Genomic DNA, 22,703 nt, shown 5'->3' with positions numbered 1-22,703 from the left:
TTCTCACAGGGAATTGGATATGGAGTGGGGCCAGATACCAAAATCAGACTCAGAACTGTGTAGTGAGGCTCTGGGGCTCACGGACCTGCTTTAGGCTTCTCATGTGACCTCCTTCCATGAGGCCACCTTCCCATGCATGGGCAGGCAGAACTGGGGAGGCATCTGAGCACTGGCAGCCCAGAACTTTGTGTCCTTGGGTGACTGCAGCAAAGTTTCAGCAATGACAGCAAGAGAGTATTGCCAGTGTCAGAGACTCCAGTCTGCTGAGCCCAATTGCACTGATCTCGGGCTCTATGGAGCCAAGTATCACTGCAGGATGATGGTATTTAACAACTTTTGAACAAATCCTAGGCACTGTGGCTGTGGAGGAGAGCCTCCCACAAATAGCCTTGCAGCAAACACTCCCCATCCATTCCATGAAGGGAACAAATTAATCACCAGATTTTCTCCCTCGAGCCCAGGGAAATTGAAATGGTGAAATACTAGGAAATCTCAGATTTCTAGCCAAAGGCTGGCCTTCTACCAAAACAGTTTTGCTTTTTGACAATCATGCCCCTTGAGAAATGAGGGCATGTTGAAGAAAGAGGTCTCAAGCAGGAGGATGTGATGTTTGGAAGAATATAAAGGAAGTGTCTTTGTATGGAATATTATAGAACATGGGTTGAAAAATTTCAATCACTTTTGAACATTTTGTGCTTTTACAGGGAAGCCATTAATTCTTTATTAAATTGTTGTGTGTACCATCAAGTTGAAACTGACCCATAGTTGACCCTCCACTGGGTTTTCAGAGGCAGTTAATCATGTGGAAGGAGACTGCTCACCCTTCTCCTGAGAAGCTGCTGGTAGATTTGAACCCCTTGCCTGCAGGACTGCAGCATAGCTTCTTACCACTAGGCCACCAGAGCTCCACATTCTGCTTTAAAACACTAATTACAATATCCACAACACAGCTGCACCCTTCCCACTTTCTCCGTGATTCTGATTCCCTTCAGTCCTCTGTCCTGCTGCTTCCCACCTTCAGGGCTTCACCCCTGAGCAAATGGTGCTTTCCAGATTGTACGTGGTTGGTATAAACTGGTCTACCTGTCTAAATTTCCTGGCATAGACTGGCCACCACATCCAGGACTGCGTCTGTGAGTTGAAATGTGTCAACTGGTATTCCTCCAATTTTGGGGGCCTTATTTTTGCCAGTGCCTGCAGGACAGCTTGAACTTTATTTTTCATTTCCATTGGCTTTTCTAAGGAGCACGTGTCTCTCTGGTGTTATAGGCCATCTCACCGGCCTGACTATTGTTTGGCAGAAAGCTGAGCCAAGAGGGTGAGATTTCTCTCAGGTTCCAGAGGTGCCTTGATCTTGGAGGTTCCACCAGTCTCTATCGGACAGTAAGCCTGGCCTTTTTTTGTTCCTGAGTTCTCGTTCACATTTCCTCCTATTCTATCTAGGATCTTCTACTGTGATCCCTTCTACAGTGGTCAGTGATGGTAGCCTGTCTGGTTGTTTCAGTTTGTCTTTACTTTTATTCTCTCTTCTTCATTCTGGACAGGAAGATATCAGTAGTTAGTTGCCCCTTACATGGCTGCTTATAAGATGTTAAGACTCCAGTTGATACCCACCCAAGTAGGAAGACCATTTTCTTTGTGGACCATGTTATCCCAATCTACCTTCATGATGAAGACTACTATTTCAAGGCCCTAGAACTGGAACTTATTCTTTCAGCGTGTTTGTTATGATTAAGAACCTCACAAAGCATTGCCTCCTTGGCTTTGCTCTAAACATGGATGTGTTTACAACATATATGAATGCAGAAAAATCATCTGCAAAACCACAAACTTACATATGGTCATGGATGTAGTCCTCCTCACATATCTGTATCTGTTCCTTTCCCCCATCTTTCAGTGTAGCTGTTGTTGACAGTGGTTTTTTTATATATCTTTCTGAGTCTTCTCTTTCTTTAGCTGTTTTATACTTATCATTCTCCTATTGGATATTGCTTTTCCTTTAACCCATCTTAATATGTGTTTATTATCTATTTCTATTATCTATCTCTGTAGGGTCACCTTTCTTAGGAATGGGCACAAATATGGACATCTTCCAGTCAGTCAGCCATGTAGCTGTCCTCCAAATTTCCCGGCATAGACTGGCATAGACATCCAGGGCTGTATCTGTTAGCTGAAACATGTCAATTTGTATCCCCTAGATTCCTGGAGACTTATATTTGCCCTTTGCTTAGTGGCAAGAAGCTGTGCTGTAATCTCAAAAGCACAAGGTTCGAGTCCACCGGCTGTTTCATGGGAGAACGACGGGCAGTCTCCTTTTGTGCGATTAACTGTCTTCTGAAAATCCGCCGGAGGGTTGGCTATGGGTCGGTTCTGACTCAATGGTACACAACAACCTTCACTGTAGCTTAAACTTCTTCATTCATTACCTTTGGATCTTGATCATTTGGTAGTGTCTGAAATATTTTAGTGATAAGCAATTCTTTTACACAGTAACTCTATGTATTCCTTCCATCTTCTTTTGATGCTTCCTGAATCATTCAAGATTTTGCCCATAGCATCTCTTAGTGGTGCAACTCAAAGCTTGAATTTGTTTTTCAGTTTTCAGCTTGATAAATGTGCAGTGAGTTCTTCCCTTTTTATTCTCTGACTCTTTGCACATTTCATTATGATATTTTGCTTTGTCTTCTTCAGCTGCCCTCTGAATCTTCTGTTCAGCTCTTTTACTTCGACATCACTTCCTTTTGTTTTGGTTTTTTGATGATCTAATGCAATTTCCAGACATCCATTTTTGTTTTTTCTTTCTCCTCTGTCTTTGTAATGGACTTTTGCACTCTTCATGGATGGTATCCCTGATGTCCTCCCATAGATCCTCTGTTCTTTAATGATTGGTGTTCCATGCCTCAAATCCATTTTTGAGATGATCCTTAAATTCAATTGGGATAGACTCAAGGTTGTATTTTGGTTCCTGTGGAATAGTTTCCATTTTCTTTAGCTTTAATTCGAACTTTCACATGAGTAATTGATGGTCTGTTCCATAATTGGCATCTGGTCTGGTTTTGACAACTGATATGTGCTTTTCTAACAATTCCTTCTGCAGTTATTATCAATCTGATTCCTGTGAGACTACAAAAGTCCTTACAACAGGACCAACAGTCAACATCATGATAGATGGAGAAAGGACTGAAGCTCTCAATAATTTAATCTTGCTAATCAACAATCAAGGGAGCTCCAGTGGCCTAGTGGCAAGAAGCTGCACTGCAACACTGAAAGCATGCAGTTCTTGAGGTCACTAGCTTCTCCGTGGGAGAAGGATGGCGATTCTCTAAAAACTGCCTTTGAAAACCCACCAGAGGGTCAGCTATGGGTAGGTTCTGACTCTATGGTACACAACAACAAATAACAATCAACACTCTTGGTACCAGTGGCCAGGAAATCAAGAGACATATTGCATTAGGCAAGCCCACTGTCAGGGACCTCTCCAAAATACTTAATAAAAAGGATGCAATTTTGAAGACCAACGTGCACTTAATTCAAGCTATGGTCTTCTCACTTATCTTATATGCATCAGTGAGCTGAACAATGAATATGGATGAATAAGAATTGATGCCTTTGCATTACGGTGCTGGAGAAGAGTACTGAATATCCCACAGTCTGCGTGTCTTAGGGAAAGTGCAGCCAGAATGCTCCTTGGAGGCAAAGATGATGAAGCTTTCTTTTACACTTTGGACGTGTATGTAGGCAAGGCTATTCCTTGGAAAGCCATCATGCTTGGAAAAATGGAGGGTCAGAGAAGGAGAAGAAGACCCCCAACAAGACACCCCACATAGTGACTGCAGCAATGGGTTGACGTGTGACAGAGATGATGAGGATGGCACAGGATAGGGCAGGGCTCAGGACTGCTTTTTTTTTTTTTTAATAGCAAGTTTTTATTAACAAGAAAGGCTTCCTTTAATTTGCATAACTTATATTTTTAATATTAGATAGGATAAGATGTTCAATAAGCCCATGTGTTCATTAATTTACCACCTAGTCCAGTTTTGGCCTCTGAATGCAAATGCTTGCTGTTCATTTATATTTTAATAGGCCAAAGTAAAATTATTATCTATTTTTAAAAGGTAACTATGTTTGATATCTTTTCCAGAGATCTGCTGTTTTGTTTTTAAGGTCACTATGAGTTGTACTCACCTTGATGACACTTAACAAGAACATTATCTATTTACTAGGGAGCTTTGATGGCCTAGTAGTAAGAAGCTTCACTGCCAACCCAAAGAGCATGTGGTTCGAATTTATCACCTGCTCCCAGGGAGAAAGATTGGCAATCTCTTCCAGGGCAATTTACTTCCTCTGAAAACCCACTAGAGGCTCAGCTATGGATCAGTTGTGACTCAATGGCTTATAACAACAACAACAATAACACCAACACCAAGAACAATCTATTTACTACTTTTATTCTCCTCTCTTTCTCTTTCTATTCCTGATAACCATTCAAGAACGATTCTTTCTGTGTGCAAATCTTTATTTAGCTTTTTATAATAGTGGTCCTAAGTAATGTTTGTCCTTTTGTGACTGACTTATTTCACTCAGCCTCATCCACATTGGCCAGTGTTTCACATTCTTTATTGCTCTTTAGTGTTGAGTGTAAATGCACAGATATGGTTTTATTGCTGTTGTTTTGCTGCACTTTTTTTTGTGTGGTGTCACTGGTTTCTTTGTTCATTTCTTTTTCTGTGCTGAGTTTATTTTGTTTATAGCTTTTTTAAAAGTTCTCCCCCCCATTGTTGTTATGTTAGTGGTTTCCAAGTTTTTATGATTTTCTCCTATTTTATTTTCATGAGAAGGATTATTAATTTTCTTTGAGGGTACCATGTGAGTTACTTTTTTGTTCCCAGGTCTGAAAAGGCTAATTTTATCTTGAAATAATCTGGATTTGCTCTCTATTTGGAAGTTTTGTTCTCCAAGACCCATTTTTAAGTTTTTTTTGTTGTTGTTGTTGTTGTTGTTTTTAGCAAAGAAGCTTTTAGTGTGGCTCTCAGGCTCTTAGGCGCTGTTTTCTGACCCAGGCTGAAGAGAGAAGGAGAGACCCATTTTTTAGTTTCTTATGTTTAGTTTATTGTGTTTAGGGAGCTCTTGTAGTCCAGTCCTTAGGGAGTTATACTGCTAACCCAAAGGCCACACCTCTCTGTGGTTTGAATCCACCAATGGCTGTGAGGGAGAAAGATTGACCATAATTCTCCCATGCTCTTTTCAACTTTGGAAAACCAATACAGAGTCAGCTATTCAATTAGTTCTGAGTTTATGGCAGCAAGTTTAAATTTTGAGGTTTTGAAGATTATTGTACTCAATATATTTCTGTGTCTGGGAAGTTTCTACATGACGTCATGTATGTTAATTTCAATTTACTGCTATTGTTGGTTCTCCATCTGAAGAACCCCCTTCAATATTTCTTGTAAGGTTGGTCTGGTTTTTTATAAATATCTTCATTTTTATTTATCTGGAAACAGTTATTAGTTGGTTTTGGAAAAAAGTTTGATGTTAAGAATGTGGGATAAAAAGATTGACAGACCTGCTTTCAAATCCTACTGTCACCCCTTGGTAGCCATGTGATCCAAGAAAACAGGTTCTCTGAGCCCGAGTTTCTCATCTTAAATGGAGAAGAAGAATACCTACTTGATACTCAATATGGATTGCATTTCAATGTCAAGAAAACAACCCCAAATACATGTAGTTCGAATCCACCAGCAGCTCTGTGGGAGAAGGATGGATAATCTCTTCTTGTGTGAAAATTTGAAGTAGGGTCAGCTATGGGTCAGTTAGCCAATTCAACAGCACACAATAACAACAACAACAACATCATTTATTAACTTAGTTAGCAATATGGATTGCATCTCAATGTCAACAAAACAAAAATTCTCACCACTGGACACGCAACACCACAACAGATGAAGAAATGATTAAAACTTTTAATGACTTTATCTTGTTTGGATCCACAGTCATTACCCTTGGTAACGGCAGTCAGGAAATCAGGGACATAATGCACTGTGAAAGTCTTTAGTCAGGAACCTCTCCAAATTATTGAGGAGCAATGATGTCAGTTTGAACTCTAAGGTGCCCCTCATTCAGGCCATGGTCTTTTCAATAACTTGTTATGCATATGAGAGCTGGACAATGAATAAGGATGACAGAAGAGTTGATGTCTTTGAACTGTGTTGCTGGCGAAGAACACTGTGTATCTCATGGACTGCCAAAAGAACAAAGAGATTTGTCTTGGAGAAGGTGCAGTCAGACTGCTCCTTAGAGGCAAAGGTAATAAAGCTTTGTCTCATACTTGGGCATGTTGCTAGGAGAGGCTTTTCCTTGGAGAGGGACATCATGCTTGGAAAGGCAGAGGGTTAACAAAAGAAAGGAAGACCCTCAATCAGATGGAGTAACACAGTAACTGCAGCCATGGCCTTGAGTGTGTCAGAGATGATGAAGATGCTACAGGCTAGTACAGGGTTCAGATCTGTTGTTCACAGGGTCTCTATGAGTCATACTTGACTCCATGGCACCCAACAAGAACATTTACCTATTTAGCACACGCTGAGCTCCTTGTTTGTAAAGGATCTCCATAAATGATGAGACAGTCCTCCTGTAATAAGAAAGTCAGCACTACTAAGCCAACAGCTAATCCTCCACTGCTGGTTGTTGAAGTGTTGGAGGCACCATGGTGAGCTGGGACATGGTCTCCTTTCTACTTTACACCATGTAGAGCTTTGCAAGCTCTTTACTACTAGCATTCAAAAGCAAATTCAAGATGTCTTCTTTATCAGAGGTGGAATCCCTAGACTTCTACCTTTCAGTCTCTAGCAGACCTTTCTCCTCTTACCCATCTATTATAACCTTCTCATCTCCAAGTCTTGAAAGTGCTATGTACAAAGGAACTTGGGGTACACTTTGCAGTTGAGATGTCTAAGCAAATACTATTTATTTTCTGATGAGGGTCATCATCTGATTAGAACTACACCCCCCCAAACCCCGCTTCATGAGAGCTGAACAGTGTCCTTCAGGGTATTCTGAAAGCCATCCCCCCAAATCCTCCCTCCAACAGTCACTGGAGGTGCTTGGAGTGGAGGTCTCTGAAAGCCCAAATCCTGAACTTTAAGACTAGGAAAACTCTGGCAAGCACAGAGTATCTGTATCTGGTCACTGTGTCTACTGGACCTTTTCCCAATGCTCTGAGCCAACACACACATACACACATATACATTCTATACATGTTTCAATTATCTCTGCAGCAAAAGAAAAAAAAAGTAAGAGATGGGGAAGGATGGTCTTACCACCTAGGGCTGTGTAAAAGATCAAAAAGAGGCTGGGGAAGGAACAGGATTCTGAGCCTTGTAGTTGGGAAGAAATCTGATGCGTGTGGAAGACACAAGGAGGTTCAGAACACAGCCAGAGTGATGCCCGGGGGAGCTCTGTCTTTTCTTCTCACCTGGATAAGTGTTTTGCAAACATGCTATTATGGACTGAACTGTGTCATCTCCCTCTGTGAAGTAACAGGTCTATGGCTTTCCTAGGCCATTGCCCTTGACTTTGTCACATGGTTTGGTGGGAACATGCAAATAGAATGTGTTAGTCTATCCAGCTGGGGATTGGCTAGTATCACCATTCCACTAGATTTAGATTGTGCAGGGTCAGTGGCAGAAACTTGGGCATCTCACTTCTGGCAAAGAAGAGGAAACAGAAAGCAGTGCATGTCTTTCAGGTCCTGAGATTGCTGTAGCAGTTGGATTAGGGCCTACAGCTCAGTACCAGTGGCCACAGCAGAGTCCCCACATGAGACAGAGCTGCCTTTGACTGCTGTCACACAGAGCTAGAGCCAAAGGTCTGTGTCCAAGCTAGGTGCAGGACCAGGAGTGGGATGGGGACACCACAATTGGCAGGCCTGAGAGCTCTGTAACACTGGCTACAAGGTTGACGGTTGAAGTTAAGACACTGTAGAAGATGTCCTGACTAAGAAATTGTATCCTGTTATAACTTGAGTTGTAACCTGTCAACTTCCCTAATAAACCTCATAGTTATGAATATGCTTCTGTGAAATCTATGTTGTTGTTTGTTATGTGTTGTTAAGGTACTTGTGACTCATAGCAACCCTGTGTACAACCCAACCTTATTGTCTCTGACACATCTACCCTTATTACCCCACTCACTGAATTAATCCATCTCATCAAGGGTCTTCCTCTCTTGCACTGTCCCTAAACCCTCCCAAGCATGATGTCTTTCTTCAAGAATGGGTCCCTCCTTGCAACATGTGCAAAGGATGTCAGATGGAGCTTCAGAATCCTTGCCTCCAAGGAGCAGCCTGATTTCACCCTCTCCAGGATGAACCTGTTTGTTCTCCTAGCAGTCCATGGTCCTAGTAGTCAATACTCTTCTCCAGTACCACAGCTCAAAGGCATCAATTCTTCTTCCATCATCTATGTAGCTATTGCAGTGAATTTTGGACCCAGTAAGGCAGTAGAATTTGTATCAGAAATCAGTATAAAGAGGTGCCAGAGCATTGGGGACGTGTCTGACTTCATGGGAATTCGTTTTATACCATGGATGCTGGTGAAGGGGGCTGTTTGCCCTTGTGGAATTAGTAGGGTTTAGATATGGCCAATCTCCAGACTTTTTTACACCTCCTGTTGACCTTCTCACTGCCAAATATGTGTTGGAATCCTAACTGCTAAACCTATGAATGTAATACTGTTTACAAACAGGATTTCCTTTGTTATGTTAATGCAGCCATAATTTATGTAGGACAGGAGAAGGAGAAAAGAGATGCCATGCAAAGATATCCTAGAAACCTAGGAACAAAGGAGCCACAGCAGCTAAGACACAAGGGTCTCCCTCCAGAGCTGATGGAAAGCCTTCACCCAGAACCAGCACCATGAATTTGGACTTCTAGACTCCTGGATCAAGAGAACACTGTTCTTGGATGCTCCCCACTTGTGATATTTCAGTTGCAGCAGTGCTAGGTAAGCAAGATATGAGGTCTGTGGAATCCTGGCATTTCTGGGAGGGGATCCTGTAAGGGGAAGGAGGTGAGTGAATTGGGATTGCAAACTCAAGTGCTCATTGAGATTTGCTAGGAACTCAAGTACATTCATTTCCTAGGACAGTGGTAACACAGTACCCTAAAGTGATGGCTTAAAGCAACAGAAATTTCTTTCTGTCATTGTTCTGAAGGTGAGTGAGTAGCCTGAAATCGAAGGATTGGAGGCATTGGTGCCTTCTGGAGGTGCTGAGGGTGAGTGAACTCTGCACGCCTTTCTACACGGGTGTTCCCTGACTTGTGAACACATTACCCAGTCTCTGTCTTCACACTCTCTCCCCTGAATCTCTGTGTGTCCTGTCTTTGTCTCCTTTCTCTTATATTCACCTGCTACCATCAGGTCAGTTCCAGTTCCTAATGACACTCCTTCAGATTTCTGAGGCTATACATCTTTGTAAAAGGAGATGTTCCTTCTTTCTCCCACAATGCTGTTGGTAGTTTTGAACTGCTGACCTTGGGTTATCAGCATGATATATTAAGCATTATACCACCAGGGCTCTTTTCCCTCTCATATTTAAGTCTACCCTAAATCCAGGAAAACTGTGCCTTAATTACTTCCTCAATGATGTCTGCTATCAAATAAGGTTTCCCTCACAGGTACTAGGGGTTAGAACTGGACTTATCTTTTAGGGGGAACTCAATTCAATGTGTGACACCAAGAGAGTGCACAGAGAAGGTCAAGAAGAAGGTACTGATGCTAAGCTGCCTGTATTTTCATAGAACGGCATAGCTCTCTAGTAACACTGTGTTTTAAAAGAGCAGGTTAGCCAAACAAAATACACTTATTCAGCTTTGTTATATATCATTAGAACTGATTCATAGCTGACCCTCCAGTGGGTTTACAGAGTCAGTAAATTGCAGGGGGAGATTACCCATCTTTCTCTCTTAGAGCACCTGGTGGAATTAAACTATGTACTTTTGGGATAACAGCACAGTTTCTTACCACTAGGCCACCAAAGCTTAGGAGTTCACATATGAAGTGTTTCCTAAAACCAGAATATGAGCTGGGTGCTGATAGTGAGGGCAGGTCTGGGTGATGCGAATAAATTCAGTAAAGTGACAAGCCAAGTAGTGGAGGACTTAATGGCCTTGTTTTTGTTTTGTTTTAAAATAGGATTTAAAAGTTTCAGAACACATTTAGATTTATAGAAAAGTGGCAAAGAGAGCACAGAATATGTCATATACCTCACAACCAGTTCCCATTCTTATACCAGTGTGACAAAATATTATAACAATGAACTACAAATTATTAGTAACGAACACTCTTATTTCATTCACTGCCTTTGTTTACCCTACTGTCTTTTTCTGTACCAGGATCCTAGCCAGGACCCACACTGCATTTAGTCACCATGTCTCCTTAAGCTCCTGGGTTGTGACAGTTTCCCAGTTCTCCTTTGTTTTGGAGACCCTGGCAGTGCTGGCCAGAAATTTTGTAGAGTGCGCCTCTACTAGGATTTCCCTGGTGTTTTCCCCATGATTAGATTTGAGTTAGAGGTTGGGTTCCTTTTTTTAAAATTTTTATTTTATATTGGTTTGCTTACAAAGTTTGTATACATTGTGTTTCACACTATTCTTCATTCACATTGTATTTTATACCATCATTCCCATTCTTGAAGTTTTATATAATTAATCACCATCAGACTATGCCCACCATTACACTCAAGAGCAATGATTTAAAAATTACTATATAACTTGGAAGAGACTGGAGAGCATTATGCTGAGTGAACAAACTCAGTCTCATAAGGACAAATACTGCATAAGACCATTATTGTAGAAATAGAAGAATAACCAGTAAAACATGTATGGGGATCCAAGGGGAGAAGGGGTGGGAAGAGAGGGGTGAGGACAGGTAGGGATGAAACCACAGAGTTGTACAATTTGGTGGGTGAAGAGAGGGGGTAAAGGAAATGGGGAAGATCTGGCAAGGTTAGAGGTTTTGGAAGAGACCACATAAGTCCTGTTTTCATCATACCATATCAAGGTTACCTATTGTCTGGCCTTTTTGGTGTTTTTTGTTTGTTTGTTTGTTTTTTTTTTTTAAATACAGCTCCATTTCTCATTCCCAGTGTGAAAGCTCAGCTCCCTTCCAAGCCAGTTAAAGGAGGTTGGGGCTCACTTGGACTGTCCTGGCCTTAGGTGTGAAAGTACAACATTCCAGTGATGGAGAAAAGTGTCAATGGCTCAGCCATCTGGGTTTGTATGGTTGGACAGAGACAATGAAGATGGTGTGGGGGAACTGCTTGCAGAAAGGGACTATATGAGGAAGGTGAGTCTCTGAGGGGGAACTGGCCTTGGCCCATCTTTTGATGGAGTTATGAGAAGTTGTTCACATCTCTTTTGTATCATGCAGACACTCAGGATCTGGCATGTTGACAAACTCTTTCCTATTTTACCATCAACATCCCTCTTCGTCCTCAGTCTCTTTGCTCTCTTGTACCAGTCTTTCAACCATCTCCACTCCTGGCTTCCTTACACAAACGTATGGCTTGTAGGGACTGCACTCCTGCCATCAAATTCCTCGTTACCATGGCAGTAGATCCACTGGCTGTCAGAACAGGGGGAAGTGTTGCAGCAGGGTGCGCTCAGACACATGTGCTGGAGTCACTGGCCTGAGCCACTACCACTGAGTAAATAGTAAAAGTGATTTGTCCTTTCTGATCATGCAACCTGTAGAAGATATGTAGAGCAGCAAAAGTAAGCTGGGAAGAGAAGGAAGGAGTCTTTACTTGGCATGCCAACACTGACTGTTAGAGTTCTCTCCTCATCATTGTAATTTTTTTTTTGTGATAAAAAAAAGAAACATAACGAAACTTTTGCCAGTTCAACAGTATTTACATGTATTACTTGTCATGTGGATGACATTCTTCATGTTATGTCACTGTTAATACTAAACTTTTCTGAATTATACTGTTATTATTTAGCATCTTTTCATGAACTTGTTAGTCATCTAGGGAAGCTCTGGTGGCCCAGAGAGAAAGGAACTGACTGATAACTCAAAGGCAGGTGATTCGAATCTACTACCTGCTCCTCTGGAGAAAGAGGAACAGTCTCTTCCTGTGATATTATTGACAATCTCTAAAAACCTGCTGGAGTTTGAGTCTGAATTATTTGATGGCAATGAACTAATTTAGTTAGCTTGCTGGTCATTTGAATGTCTTCTTAGGTGAAATGTCCAGGTTCTTGGCCCATTTGTTTTTCTTGGGTTGTTTGTCTTTTTGTTAAGTCATAGGAGTATTCAAAATTATATTTTTAATATTAAACTTTATCAGATATGAATCCTCAAAATACTCTAGGTTGCGTTTTCACTTTTTCAATAAAGTATTTACCTTCTCCTCTCCTCCCTCCAGAGTATCATTCTTATATTGATACTTAACAGTTTCACTGGACTTTTGGCCCTAAATGAAAACAACAACAACAACAATAACAAAACGGCAAATAGAAATTGGTAGGTCCGAATAGGGGGGCCAAGAGGGAGAATGAAGAATTCAAAGAATACACACATTGACAAGAAAAGTGAATCATCCTGCCTACCTGGCAAAACTAATTGATGAACCATAAATCACAATGGAATGTCCCTCCCCAAAGACCCTGTTAAAACTTTTTCAGTCTGCATCTTTAGAATGAGGAACCATGCCTGGGAGCCCCCTAATAAAGCTGCTTTAAGCTTTCTCTGTTATTCTTTCTGATTTCTTTCTTAAGTCTGCTAACCTAACATCTGGTGCATAAAACCCAGAGAGGAGTTAAGGTGCCACACCCCTGATTCAGGGTGAGTGTAGGCGCTCATTCTCTTACTCTCTCTTGAACCAGCTGGTGTACTGTCAAGACAGCTCGAATGGTAATGTAAAGTCCCCCTTCTCTCCTCCTGTCCTGTTCTGTGTGTCACTGCTGCTGACTTGATAGTCTCTGCCCCTTTTGTTATTCTGATTTCTGTATTCTCCCTCCCTCTCTCCTTTGTCCCCAGAGGCTCCTAAAGCCAGACACAGTTGTTTGTAAAAACTTCCAGATGTTCTAGTCTCCATTCCAGGTGTCTCAGCCTTCCAGTCCAGACATTTTGAAATCCAATGGGAATTCAGATCTATCCTCACTGAAGTCCTGTCTGCACAGACCCCAAAATCACAGATCTGCATCAGGAGTTTATCCAAGAAATGCCAGGTGTTTCTTTTCAGGCTATCAATTGTGTTTGGGGATGCCCGTGCTATATCTATAGCCTCTCTCTGCATCTGAGACCCTGGGTGTCCAGGATGCTCCCTGAAATCTTGGTTGCCTCACCCACATGGATCTGAACACCATGGGTAGCCAAATGTCTAGGCCCCAAAGGGACAGTCTCTTGGGCTGCCTTCTCTTGCATCTTTCAAACTTGGGTCTGGCTGAAGATCTCCACCCCAAGAGACTGATCTTTTTTTCTATAATTGTGCATGGCCGAAATATCAGCTAGATAGTGACTCTTGATGGCCTAGAATGGGACTTTTAATTTCAACACATTTCAAGACCTTGACAATTTCTGCAAGCAATTTCAGTGATGGTCAGAGATCCCATATATCCAAACTTTCTTCTGCTTGCACTCCCATCCCTCCCTCTGCAAAACCTGCCAACCTGTGCAGGTCCTTTTAGCACAAACCCTCTCACCAGTTAAGCTTTTAATACTAAATCATCTCCTTCCATTGCTAATTCACAAGATTCATTTCCCTCCTCTCTGGGAGATTCTGCCTTTACAGATCCTGAGGAATTTCTGTCTCAGGCCTACCCTCTCCCTCACTCAGTGTCCCCACAGGAACCTGCTGTGAATTCCTGCCAAGCTGAATACCTTTGTCCTTCCAATTTCTCTGCCTCATTCTACTCTGACCAATCTAGACTCAGACATTCTTATCCCAAGTCTTATATCACCTGTTGCCAGGCATACATGATCGCACCAAGCTGAATCCATTTGCCCTCTAATTACTCGGCCTCCTTTAACTCTGACCAATCTTGACTCAGCTACTCTTCCTCCAATCCTTACCTACTCCCAGCCCCATTGGACCGAGTTTCTCCTCTGTCCTCTTTGGGAAGTGGCAGGTGTTGAGGGCCCAATTCTCATCCACATGCCCTTTTCTCTAGCCAAACTTTCCCAAATTGAAAAACATTTAGGCTCATTTTCAAAAGACCCCACAACCTGTATCAAAGAGTTTAGGTACCTGACTCAGACCACGATCTCACCTGGCATGACCTCTTTGTTGTACAATCCTCTACTCTGACACCAGATGAAAAAGAGTGTGTTCTCACTGCCACCTGGAAGCATGCAGACCAAGTGCATTTAATAGATAGCACATTCCAGTTGGCCCCCACGCTGTCTCAAGGCAAGAGCCAAACTGGACATACCAAATTAACACAGCATCAGGAAGAGATGGTTGAGCCAGATGTGACTGTATGATTCAGTGCCTATTGGCTGGCCTACGTGCCATCTCCCATAAGGCAATCAATTTTGACAAACTCAGGGAAATTACCCTAGCTAGAGAGGAGAACCTCAAAACTTTCTTTAACCATCTCACTGAAGCCCTGACTCAGTATACTTGCTTATACCCTACCTCCCCAGCAGGGGCCACTGTCCTGACTACTAATTTTATCACCCAATCAGCCCCTGACATAAAAAAGAGACTAAAAAAGGCTGAGTATGCCCCCTAAACACCCATTCAAGACCTGGTAAACATGGCCTTTAAAGTTTCCAATGCCCAAGAGTAACCAATACAAAAACTCGTGCCCAACAGAAAGTGAATCTGCAAGCCCTAGCCTTGTGGCTGGCAGTGGTGAAAGGTCAGAAACACCTCCTTGTTCAAAGAGTCAGTTACCTCATAGTGCATGCTTTAAGTGTGGCAAAGAGGGCCATTGGGCTAACTGCTACCCTAACCCTCACCCTCCAACATGACCTTGTCCTATCTGTGGGACACTGGGCCATTGGATGGCTGACTGCCCTTCAGCTCCTATCTGGCCAACTTCCTAGCAAAGATTGATGCCCAAGCTCGATGACCCCCATCACTGTTGCTGTGCCCAAGGTGACCCTTCCAGTAGTGGGTAAGTCAGTTTCTTTTCTGGTTGACATGGGGGCTACCTTTTTGGTACTCCCTTCCTTCTTGGGTCCTGTTTTCCCTTCCCAGGTCTCAGTAATGGGTATTGATAGCCTCCCCTCCAAGCCTCTTACCATTCAACCTCTCTTCATTACCCTCAACAAATGAATACTCACCCATTCTTTTCTAATTATCCTTACATGCCCAAATTGGCTGTTAGGCAGGAACCTCCTGTCTAAACTTGGAGCTGTTTTCCACTGGGAGTTGAGTGAACCTAGTTCACCTAACTAGCCTTTATTTCTACCTCTCTTGTCACTCTTTTCTTCCAAGCCCCTTTCTACACTACTTCTATCACCAGACATTGTCAACCTCATTGTATGGGATCTTTCTACTCCATCTGTAGCATCTCACTACCAACCTGTTATCATTACTCTGAAAGACCCCTCCTCTCTTTCTGTTAGACTCCAATTCCCTGTCTCTACACAACACCACAAAAGTTTAAAACCCATTATTACTCACCAACTTTCCAGTAAGCTTTTTATCACCTAGTGTTCTCCTGTAATATGTTGATGATCTCTTATTGTGTAGTCTCTCATATCAACTTTAACAAACTCACACTGCTCGACCTCTTAACTTCTTGGCCTCCAAGGGACACAGGGTATTCCCTTCCAAGGCCCAACTATCTCTCCCCACAGTCACATATCTTGGTTTCCAGTTAAACCGACCACTAAAAGTCTGACAGTCAATGGGAGCAGAACCATTGAAAGCCTTAGGTCACCTCAAACCACTGATGAAATCCTTTTTTTTCTCAGCTTTATCAGTTTCCTTGGACACTGGATTCCCAACTTTTCCTTACCAGCAAAGTCCCTTTATGATGCCATGAAAGCCACTCCACAAGAACCTCTAGACTCACTCCACATAGAGGGGACTTTCTCAAGCTCCAATACCTCCTTTAACAGTCCCCAACCCTTACTTTATTGAATTCCTCTAAACCCTTCCACCTACATGCTGATGAAAAACAAGGTATTGCCGTCAGTTTTTAGACTCAACCCCCTTGGACCCACCTTTACCCTCATTGCATACCTATTGAAGCAGCTTGATATCACTACCCAGGGGTGGTAACCTTGCTTACTAGCTCTAGTAGCTGCAGCTCTTCTCACTAAAGAAGTGCTTAAACTTGTGTTGAGAATCCCTCTGCAAGCCTTCTCATAGACTTTGAGATCTACTTGCACATCGTTTTCTATCCTTACTTCTTCCTGGATAGATACAGGAACTCCATCTACTTTTCCACAAAACCTCTGATATTTGCCTCTCTCAATCTCCAACCCTTAATCCAGCCACTCTACTCCAAGTAAATGCCTTGACCTTTTTGCCCACATCTGCCCTGAAGTCCTTGAAGATATGGACTCTTTACTTCCCTCTCTATCTGACCAACCCATTCGAAATCCAGACCATACTCTGTTATGGTGTAGTCTCCATAAGCAACATGTGGGAAGGAGCAAAACTTCCTGAGGACACAACCTCACAAAATGCCGAGCTTATTACCCTAACGAGAGCCCTACATCTAGCTAAAGGCCTGACTGTCAACATTTACACAGATTCTAAGTATGTCTTTTTAACTGCTTATTGCCACATTGCTATCTGGTGCAAGCTAGGCTTTATAACAACAAAAGGTTCGCCTGTACTTAATAGTAAGCTGATTATTCTTTTGTTAAAAGCCTTCAACTGCCTAAGCAGGTTGCTATAATTCACTGCAAAGGACATTTGTCAAATTCTTCCCTTATCACCAAGGGAAACAACAAAGCAGACCATATAGCAAAAACTTTAGCCTTGCAACCACAACAATAGGACACCCCCCATCCTATTTTTCACCATTTCAGATTTCCATTCAAAATACACTATGGAAGGAAAGCAGTCTCTTCTCCAGAATGGAGGCTGCCTAACTCCCAATGGATGGATCATGGTAAATGGCAAAGTAGCTTTGCCTCAAGGACAAGAAGCATATATTGTAATGCAGGTGGCATCAATCCCTACATATTGGAGCCAAAGCTCTTTTAAAGTTCCTCCAACCTTTGTTTCATTCCCCTTACTTGACCCAGACTGTTGAATCAGTGCAAGATAGATAGATGCCTTATTTGTAAACTAGTAAATACTCAGGGGAACATCCAGACCATGTTGTTGTTGTTATGTGCCGTTGAGTCCTTTGCGACTCATAGCAACCCTATATACAACAGCCCTAAACCGTGCTCTATCCTGTGCCAATCTCATTGCCTCTGACACACCCATCCCGATTACCGCAGTCACTGAATCAATCCACCTCATAGAGGGTCTTCCCCTCCTGTGCTGTCCCTCCACTCTACCCAGCATGATGTCCCTCTCTAAAGACCTGTCTCTCCTTACAACATGTCCAAAGTATGTCAGACGAAGCCCCAGAATCCTTGCCTCCAAGGAGCAGCCTGGTTTAATCCTCTCTATGATGAATCTTTGTTTTCTTGGCAGTCCATGGTACATTCAATACTCTTCTCCAGCACCACAGCTCAAAGGCGTCAATTCTCCTTCTATCCTCCCTAGTCATTGTCCAACTCTCTGATGCATAACAAGGGATTGCAAAAACTATGGCCTGTATCAGGCGCACCTTAGTCTCCAGAGAGACACCGTTGCTCTTGAGTACTTTAGAGAGGTCCCTAACCGCAGACTTTCCCATCGCAATACGTTTTTTTATTTCCTGGCTACTGGTGCCAAGAGTGTTGACTGTGGAGCCGAGCAACCTGAAGCTGTGAACAATCTCAATCTCTTCGCCATCCATCCTGATACCCCCAAAATATCAACTCCGAGGCCACATATCTGGACAGGATTGACAGGTTGATTTCACGCACATGCTGACTCACAATAAATATAGGCATCTCCTAACTATAGTAGATACCTTCTCCAGATGGGTTGAACACTTTCCTACCTAGTGAGAAACAGTAGATGAAGTTGCTGAGGCCCTACTCCAGCATATCATCTCCAGGTTTGGCCTACCTACTTCTATACAATCAGACAGCCGTCCTAGCTTTGTCTCCAGAGTCACTTAGCAAGTAACTTCTCATTTAGTTATCTGCTGGAAGGTGCACATACCATAAAACCCCCAGTCTTCAGGCAAAGTCAAGAGCATGAATGAACTCATTAAGTCCCCTCTAACTAAACTGACTGTTAAGTTACTCAGGCCTTGAGTTGACTTACTTCCTATTACCTTAGCCTGTATCTGAGCAACAACTTGTTCATCATCCTTCCTGAGCCCCTTTGAACTAACGTACAGCTGACCATTTCTGCTGAACCATAATTTACCCACTGAACCCCCTCTTTTAGCTTCATACCTTATCTCTCCCTCCTTAGACAAATACTCCAGGAACATGCATACCACTGCATAGCCAAAGCCTCGTTTGAAAATCTAGACCAAATCACTGAAATCACTCCAGAAGATGCCATCCTCATCAAGCAGGGTATGCCCAAGCCTCTCCAACCATGCTAGGATGGACCTTAACTTAACTTCCCCAACTGTGGTCAACGTCATAGGTTAACCCCCATTGGCACCACCTTTCTCAGGTCAAACATGCTTCTCTCACTGATCAAGTTTCCTATGCCTCTCAGATGGTAGGTCCCATTACTCTTTGCTTCACTCAGCACCCAAACACTAGAGAAACTTCCATGCAGCAGTCTACTCCAATCACACATCTCATTGGTTCATTGGTTCAGCAGATTGCTCTCAAGAGGGATGCCAAGCAGCAATCACCATTTCAATATCACCTAAAGGTTTCATCCTACAGACAACCCTTTGCTTGCTTCCTATATGACCAAGTCCAGTCATGCTGTCAGCAGTGGCCAGAGACATATGGAAGTTGTCCATATTGGTTATGCAAGATACATGACGTTTATAATGCCAAAGTTTTTTATATTGAACAGAGAAACTTCTACCTTCACATCTCAGACCCCTGGAATTCTAGGTGGAGTTAAAAGAAAACTATACCCCTACTGGATATAGTTCCTTGCCCTCTAGCACAATACACATAAGCAGAGAATACATTCTAGATGCCAACATGCAAGTACAGGTCTCCAACAAAATTCTCCAAGCAAAACAGACAATGATAAAACAAGCCTCTAAAGGGCCACAAACTATGCAGGCCCTGGCCTAAGTCCAAATTATCCAGAGCACCTTACTATTCCTTAACCAAAGTTAGATGGTGACCAACCTTTGCCATTGTTTCCTGTGTGCCTCTTTACAACCAACTTCTCTAGTGAACCAATCAATTTCTCTAAACCACACTTTACCAAAATAACTTAACCCATTCCAAAAGCCCAAACTAAGTGCTCCACCATTTCAAGACACATTTCCCTCTGAGAACCAGAGCCTGATAAACAGACTATCCCTCTAAGCATCTGCTACATAACTGCCTTGTTTACACCCTCTGCAATGGAACATGGAAAATGTATTCACAATATTAAAATGAACAAGCACACTGTAGCTGAACCAAAACAACACTTTCAGTATAATGAGACTCTATACAGAATTCCACCACAAAGCGGCCCTGTTTCTCTGTAGCAGTCGTACCCCAGCTCACCTTGTATAGTGAATCTGAATTAACTTGGCTTCTCCCTACTCTTTGAATTAAAGAAGTGGAATTTCTCTCAATCATGGTTGGACTCAGTCTAGCCTCCCTCCAATGTCAGCTAACTGCTATCGCAAGTTGCTCTCCAAAGTTAAACACTCTAGATCTCCTAACTGCCAAGACAGGGGATACCTGCCTATTCCTAAAAGAGGAGTGTTGTTACTATATAAGTTAATCAGGCCTAGTAAAACCACAAGCCTTCTCCCAAATTGGCTTGAAAACCCATTTCTAGCCTAAATTCTTCCTTTCCTAGGACCAATAGTAATCATAAGAATATTGTTATTAATCGCTCCATGTCCTTTAAATTTTTATTTCACAGGATCAAGGAGATGACCAACTTAATTCTCCCCTGGCCACTGATCCTGGACCAACTCACTCTGGCCTCTGAGCCCCCAGATCTTTGCCCTTGTTCAGCAGGAAGTAGCTAGAATAAAAATATTGTGCCCTGTTTTATCACTAAAGAGGCTGGGATGATAGATCCTGACAAGGAGCCAAAGGAGAGAACAAAGAAGTCAAAAAATACACATGTCCACAAGAAGAGTGAATGGCCCTGCCTACCTGGCCGAACTAATAGATCAACCATAAATCACAATGGAATGTCCCTTCCTTTCCTCCCTAAAGACTCTGTTATAAAAACCCTCCCCAATATGTCCAAGGTGCGACTTTCTCAGTCTGCATCTTCAGAATGAGGAATCTTGCCTGGAAGCCCCCTAATAAAGCTTTAAGCTTTCTCCTTTGTTCTCTCTGATTTCTTTCTTAAGTCCACTAACCTAACACAAAAGCAAAAGCACTGGCTGTGGAAAGTAGCAATTGTCCCTCTGCCAAGCAGAGCATGGCAGGCAAGTTAGAACGCAAACAGGGAGAGTAGTAGCCTGGCTAAAGGTACCAGGGGGAAGACTGTCCAAGTCATTCAAGGTGAAACAGCCTCCAGGCACCTCTCATGAACACACAGGACCAGTGGGCTGGGTGGTAGTTAGATCAAGCAGCCTGGTCTTGTGGAAAAATCCCTCTCATGCTTGGTCAGATTCAAACTTCGAGAAACTGAACTCATCTGACAGAACAGCAAAGGTGAGAGAACACAGGTGCTAAGAGTGTGCTGAGCACTTCCCACTGGTGTCAGGGCAGAGAAGAGAAAGCTAGAGGGTCAGGCCCAGCTGTCAGGACTTAAATCCATCACAATGACTGGTATCTACCATTGCTGATGAAAGCTGCGCTGTTCAGTTGCTCAGGGATGTAGGGATATTCAATATCTAGTCTTTTCCTCACGTCTGGCCCCACTTGTATGGCATCAGCCTAGGCCACACTATTTGGTGGCTATGACACAGAACTCTTAGCTCTCTCTGGGAAAAGGGCAACATCAGAAATGGGAAAGTGTTTAAGAAAAAGGCCTACATGTTCCTCCACCTCTAAGGAACCAGAAATGGTCCCCAGGGCACTCCACTCTACAGATGGTGGAGTCAGAGCATCCAAGAAGCTGTCATGGTGACAAAGTCCTCAAAGATGAGCCAGATATTGTCCTGCGCAGCTGTGTGGGAAGCCAAATTTCAAACTAAATATTAATGGTAAACTTAATGCTTTATCAGGATATGAGGGAGGTTCAGATACACAAGCTGGAATTCCCCACAGGTCACAGAGGTTAACCACCAAGGCAGACCTTCAGGGTTTTTCACAATTCTTGGATTGCATTTTCTAACCCCTCCCTCCTGTGATAAGCTTAATGTTGACAATAGAGAAAAACTCAGCTTCATTTGCAAAAGATTTCTCTTTTTTAAAAAAAAGATTTCTCTTTGTGATTTACTTCCTGGTGATTTTCAACAAAGCCACAGAAAGGTGTGGCTTGAGGGCTTCAGTTCTTCCAGCTGTTTGCCCCCAACTTTATGCTGTTTTCTCCTCCATTCTTGGTGTCCCATCTCTTTATTCTTATCCTCAGCCAACAACACAGCTGTGTACTTCCCCTGAAGGCCTCAGTCAGCAGCTGAAATGGTCCAACTGCATGTAGGGTCTGGTGGAGCATGGACAATGATGGGAGACCAGGAGCTGGGTGAATGGGGGCTTGTGTTGTAACCCGTTTGGAACAGAGCTTAAGCAGCTCTGTGTAGATAACGGCGCCTGAGTAGTCCTGGTCATACTGCTGGAAGAGATACAACCACTGCTGGATGAATTTCCACAGGGCCAAGAAACCATAGACATCAACACGGCTTGACTTGGTCTTGTCATACGTATTTATCATCATGAGGCATGTCTCATCATTGAATGAGGACCAGTTAGAGGTAACCAGACCCTGCTTCAGCTCCTTGAATGGAGATGTAGCCACTGTAGTTGGAGTGCACCGACTGGAACCAAGAGTCAGCCTCAGGATCCACACTGGGAAGGGTAACAGCTGGAGGAGGTCCCTGCCCATAAGGCCCAGGATCCTAGGCACCATAGGAATTTTGAAGTGGCTGATCTTAGGGGTTCTCTGGGGCTCCCACCATAGAGTTCTGCTAGAACTCCAGAGGGGAGTCCTTCAGGGTGTCCATAAGGTCCTCTACCAGCTGGTGGTCCATAAAGGTCTCCAGGATTAGGACCCCCAAAACCACCACCGGGGGTACCCCACTTCCATGCTGTGCACCATGGGTGAGTGTAAGGTAGTACCTGCCTGGAGGTGCTCCAGGTGCTTGTCCAGTAGTTCCTGGATAGCCCTGCCCATATGGACAGCTAGACCTGGTGACTCAGCTGTCACTTGTCCAAGTATTTACAGTTTTTTAAAAAGAAAATATTTTATACTGGTTTACTTAAAAAGTTTGTATACATTGTTTTTCACATAAGGTATTTTCTATTTTCTTTATTCACCCCTCCTTCCACCCATTAAATTGTGTTTCTCCTCCCTGCCTATCCTTACCCCTTTGCTCCCCACTTTCCTCCTTGGATCCTATTATAATATAATAAATATACTATACTATA

General features: G+C 42.9%; 1 protein-coding gene across 1 annotated transcript in view; it reads right to left on the bottom strand.

The window, feature by feature from the left end:
- Nucleotides 1–22,703, bottom strand: part of KIF6 (kinesin family member 6) — a 738,393-nt gene that overhangs the window by 23,692 nt on the left and 691,998 nt on the right. Inside the window, exon 20 of the mRNA XM_006882159.1 lies at nt 21,635–22,174. Coding sequence (XP_006882221.1) covers nt 21,635–22,174 — 540 coding nt within the window. The remainder of the gene's footprint in view (nt 1–21,634; nt 22,175–22,703) is intronic.

This window comes from Elephantulus edwardii, unplaced genomic scaffold (genome assembly GCF_000299155.1).
Source record: "Elephantulus edwardii isolate Elephantulus edwardi_28Jun2011 unplaced genomic scaffold, EleEdw1.0 scaffold00017, whole genome shotgun sequence".
NCBI classification, from domain to species: Eukaryota; Metazoa; Chordata; class Mammalia; order Macroscelidea; family Macroscelididae; genus Elephantulus; species Elephantulus edwardii.
The sequence above is the reverse complement of the archived record's forward strand: the minus strand, read 5'-3'. Positions and strand labels throughout refer to the sequence as shown.